Consider the following 3,456-nt stretch of genomic DNA (forward strand, 5'->3'; position numbering starts at 1 on the left):
ATTTGAAATTAAACTATAATCAAAATAGTACATACTATTTCTAATATTACCTATTGCCAGCATTGGATTGTTATAATATAAATAAGATAAAAACTATAAGAAAAGATAAATGGTGAAAAGATGTTTTACAGAAAAATTACAAAAAGTAGGTACAATATAAAATTTAAACACCATTTCAATACTGGCTGACTAAAATAAAATGTTTCAACTGTCAACTAAATTACGTAAGTTTCATCTTAATGTCTCATTCGTATATTTTTATGTCAGCCTATAATTTTCTATGTAAAATTATCAACCACAACAAACTCTTATATTATGGTATACTATTATACATCAAGTAATGTAAAGGTGTTGAGAAATATAATAATGGACTATGGAGCAAGCACTGAAGTATCTCCATACGAATACATGAAAACATATATCGAGAAGTGTCCTGAAAATATACAAGATACTAAGCTATCTTGGATAGCGGAAGCATTTTTAGGCATACAAAAACATGGTGAATTTTTGAAAGAAATCGCCGCTCATATGTCTGATGAACTTACGGAAGAAGATCTAGACTATTTCATAATTATTTTTCACGCCATTACATTTCAAATTACGCCAACCGATATGTCATATTTATACAAGTGTCTCTTCAATTTAAGTAAACCATTGTTAAGTACATTCACAAATTTTTTGAGCAACAATGAAGTGTTGACATACGTATCACAAGTAGCACAAAGTAGCTATGACACAAATTTCATAACTGACAAAATAATTAGCCCTTTATTTAATTGGCAGCCTTACATAAGTGAAATGGCACATAATTATGCTGAATACTTGAAAAGAATTGAGCGAAGAAAAGCAAAGCCATTAACTGTGCCGATACAGCCAAATGTATTGAAAAGAAAAGGGCATCAAGATCACTGCCCGGCTCCAGGTTCATCTCCAACACCCGAAACTCCTCCCAATTCTTTACAAAAGAAAGGAAATAAAATGTTAGCCAAAAATGTTATTGATAAAAAATTGAAAGCTTTGCACGATAAAAATAAACAAAAGGCTACCCAGCTATTGAATACAGTAAAAACAAATGATTTTCACTTTGCTCGAGGGAAATCTGAAAAATACTACCAAAAAATTTCAAGCATTAAAAATGAATTGGAAACTGATTATAAGAAAACATTACCAGACACAAATAAAAAAATTGTTATACACAATTCTGCACCTCAAATCAAAGAAACAGTAGCAACTGTTAAAAGGTTGAATAAAAGGATCCAACAAACGCAAAACGAGGAAGTTGAGTGGTTACAAGATATAATATCTAATTGTAGAAACGTTCGTAAAATTGAACAATTGCAGGATTTTGATCGGCAAGAAAAGGAAAGAGAGCGACTTTTAGATATAGAAAGGAAACATTTAATGGGTCAGATTTCTTATGAGGAAGCGCTTATTGCTAAAAAGAAATTCAAAGATGAAAATAAGAAAAAATACGAAGACTTTATAAAAGAAAAACAGCTTTGGGATGAGGAAATTGAAATGTGGAGGAAACAAGAAATGGAAAAAAATAGAAAACAAGTAGAAAAACTTTCTCTTATTGAATTAAATTTATTAGAAGCCAAAAATAACGCAACGTTACGAAAAAAAGAAATGGCAGAAAAACTAAAGAAGGAAAGTGAGGAAATGATTGCTAATGCCATAAAAGTAAAACAAGAAGAATTAGAGAGGAAAATAAATATGATAAAAGAAATTAAAATTTTATCAGCTATTGCCAAAAAAGCGAAAGTACCTAAAATCATTGATTTAACTGAATCGTCTGGTCTGGGTTTGCTCTGTGAAATGTCTATAGCCGAATTACAAGAAAGATTAAGTTCTATGAAAATTTGTTTAAAAGAAGAACTTGACAAGAAAAGAAAACAGATAAAAGATGATAAATTAGCTGCAAAAAATGGCCTGATCGAAACCAAAGAAGATATAAAGAAATTTATGAGTGAACGTGAATTAGTTCGCAAAAGTAAAAAGAATTCTAATCATCAGGTTACCACTTCAACATCGAAGGAAATAAGCGATCTGAAAAGAATTTTAGAAGAGAAACGAAAATTACGTGCTCAACTTTCTGCGTGAATTTTTGTGCGAAAAAAACGTTGTGTTAATTGAAAATTAAATGTTATAGTCTACGATTATTATGTTATTATTGTTAATTATGTTTTTCCTTTGTATTTACGTATTACATTAACTATCAAGTTGTTTATAAAAAAGGTTTATCCACTGAAATCAATTATCTTAATACCTATATAACTATGTACTAAATAACAATCTCTCGAGGCGAGAAATATATCAGAGAAATTATGCTATAAGACACATTAAGTAATGGTATCCGCAGGCACATCCTATCGAAGCCTGTATAAAATGGTCGCATCTTAATTAGTAATATAGATTACAAAAACTTCTATACATAGTAGTTTAGACACTATCCATGATGTAAAAGTAAACGGCAAAGGCTTAACGTCCCCATCTTGTTAATACGTTTTTGTAACTATAAAGAAACTCATTTGGTCAACGATCCAAAGAAGCGTATATTTTAAGATGATAAAGAACTAATAGACTTCAATCGGTATCGACATAATAGTACAAATAACGTGACAATTTCTCGAAATCCGAAAACCTAGTCAATATAATTTGGATTAAGGCAATAAATAAGTCGAGGTCGCCTGTTCATTTGTATCGGCGTATAATTTAAATTCTTTAACGCCAATGTTCAAGATTACGCGGCGAGATAGAGGCGCGGGCGCCCGTGTCGCCTCGACAACCACCAAATAAATTTATATATCCGACCGATACCGAACCGACTTCTCTCTTTGTAGATAATTCGGCCTGTAACGTTGAATGACTCTATTAACAGCTTCCCTTTTAGGGATAAATGTCGGCTGACATGCCTGACCTCTGGATTGTCGTGTATATAGTTAACGTATTAATTTACGTCTTATTCGTGAACTGTACACACTTGACTATAATGGTAATATTTGTAACAGATTATAATATATGGTTGTCTTTTGTGTAATAAATTACTTACACAGTAAAGTACCATGTATTATGAACTTAATGGATATGGTTAAATATGGCTGGATTTCACAAGAAAACATATTTTATTATGGAATCATAGCATCCAATCATAAAATGCAATGGAAGTTATTTTATAACAATATCCTCTTTCATAATATATACCTTAATATAATGGAAGTACTTACACGTTTTAAACAAATTAATAAAATCTTGCATTAATTTTAAAGCTACATAGCACGTAATTAGTTTGTTTTAATATGAAATTATCAAACAAACTAAAATTTATAATCACTGCACTTGATGATATTTTTATCAACGGTAATTACACGCGTATATAAAAAGTGATTAAAAATAAAATGTGCTCAAAATAAACGTTTCAGCCTAATTAATGCCATACAAATGCGAGTTCACGGT

The 3,456-nt window shown here is 30.6% G+C and overlaps 1 protein-coding gene across 1 annotated transcript; it reads left to right on the forward strand.

Moving 5' to 3' along the window:
• Nucleotides 1-315: 315 nt before the first annotated feature.
• On the forward strand, nt 316-2,103 carry LOC149482312 (cilia- and flagella-associated protein 99-like). Its single transcript, XM_089703818.1, has one exon. It carries the CDS (start codon nt 316-318, stop codon nt 2,101-2,103), a length of 1,788 nt encoding a protein of 595 aa, XP_089559944.1.
• Nucleotides 2,104-3,456: the final 1,353 nt, after the last annotated feature.

The sequence above is a fragment of the Colias philodice genome, chromosome 15, assembly GCF_061535455.1.
Source record: "Colias philodice isolate Cphi_HAF_F1 chromosome 15, ilColPhil1 Martin Lab GWU primary, whole genome shotgun sequence".
Lineage (NCBI taxonomy): Eukaryota > Metazoa > Arthropoda > Insecta > Lepidoptera > Pieridae > Colias > Colias philodice.

Bases quoted from the DNA above. Each gene is read 5' to 3' on its own strand.
- LOC149482312 (XM_089703818.1), top strand. From the start codon at position 316: ATGGTATACTATTATACATCAAGTAATGTAAAGGTGTTGAGAAATATA.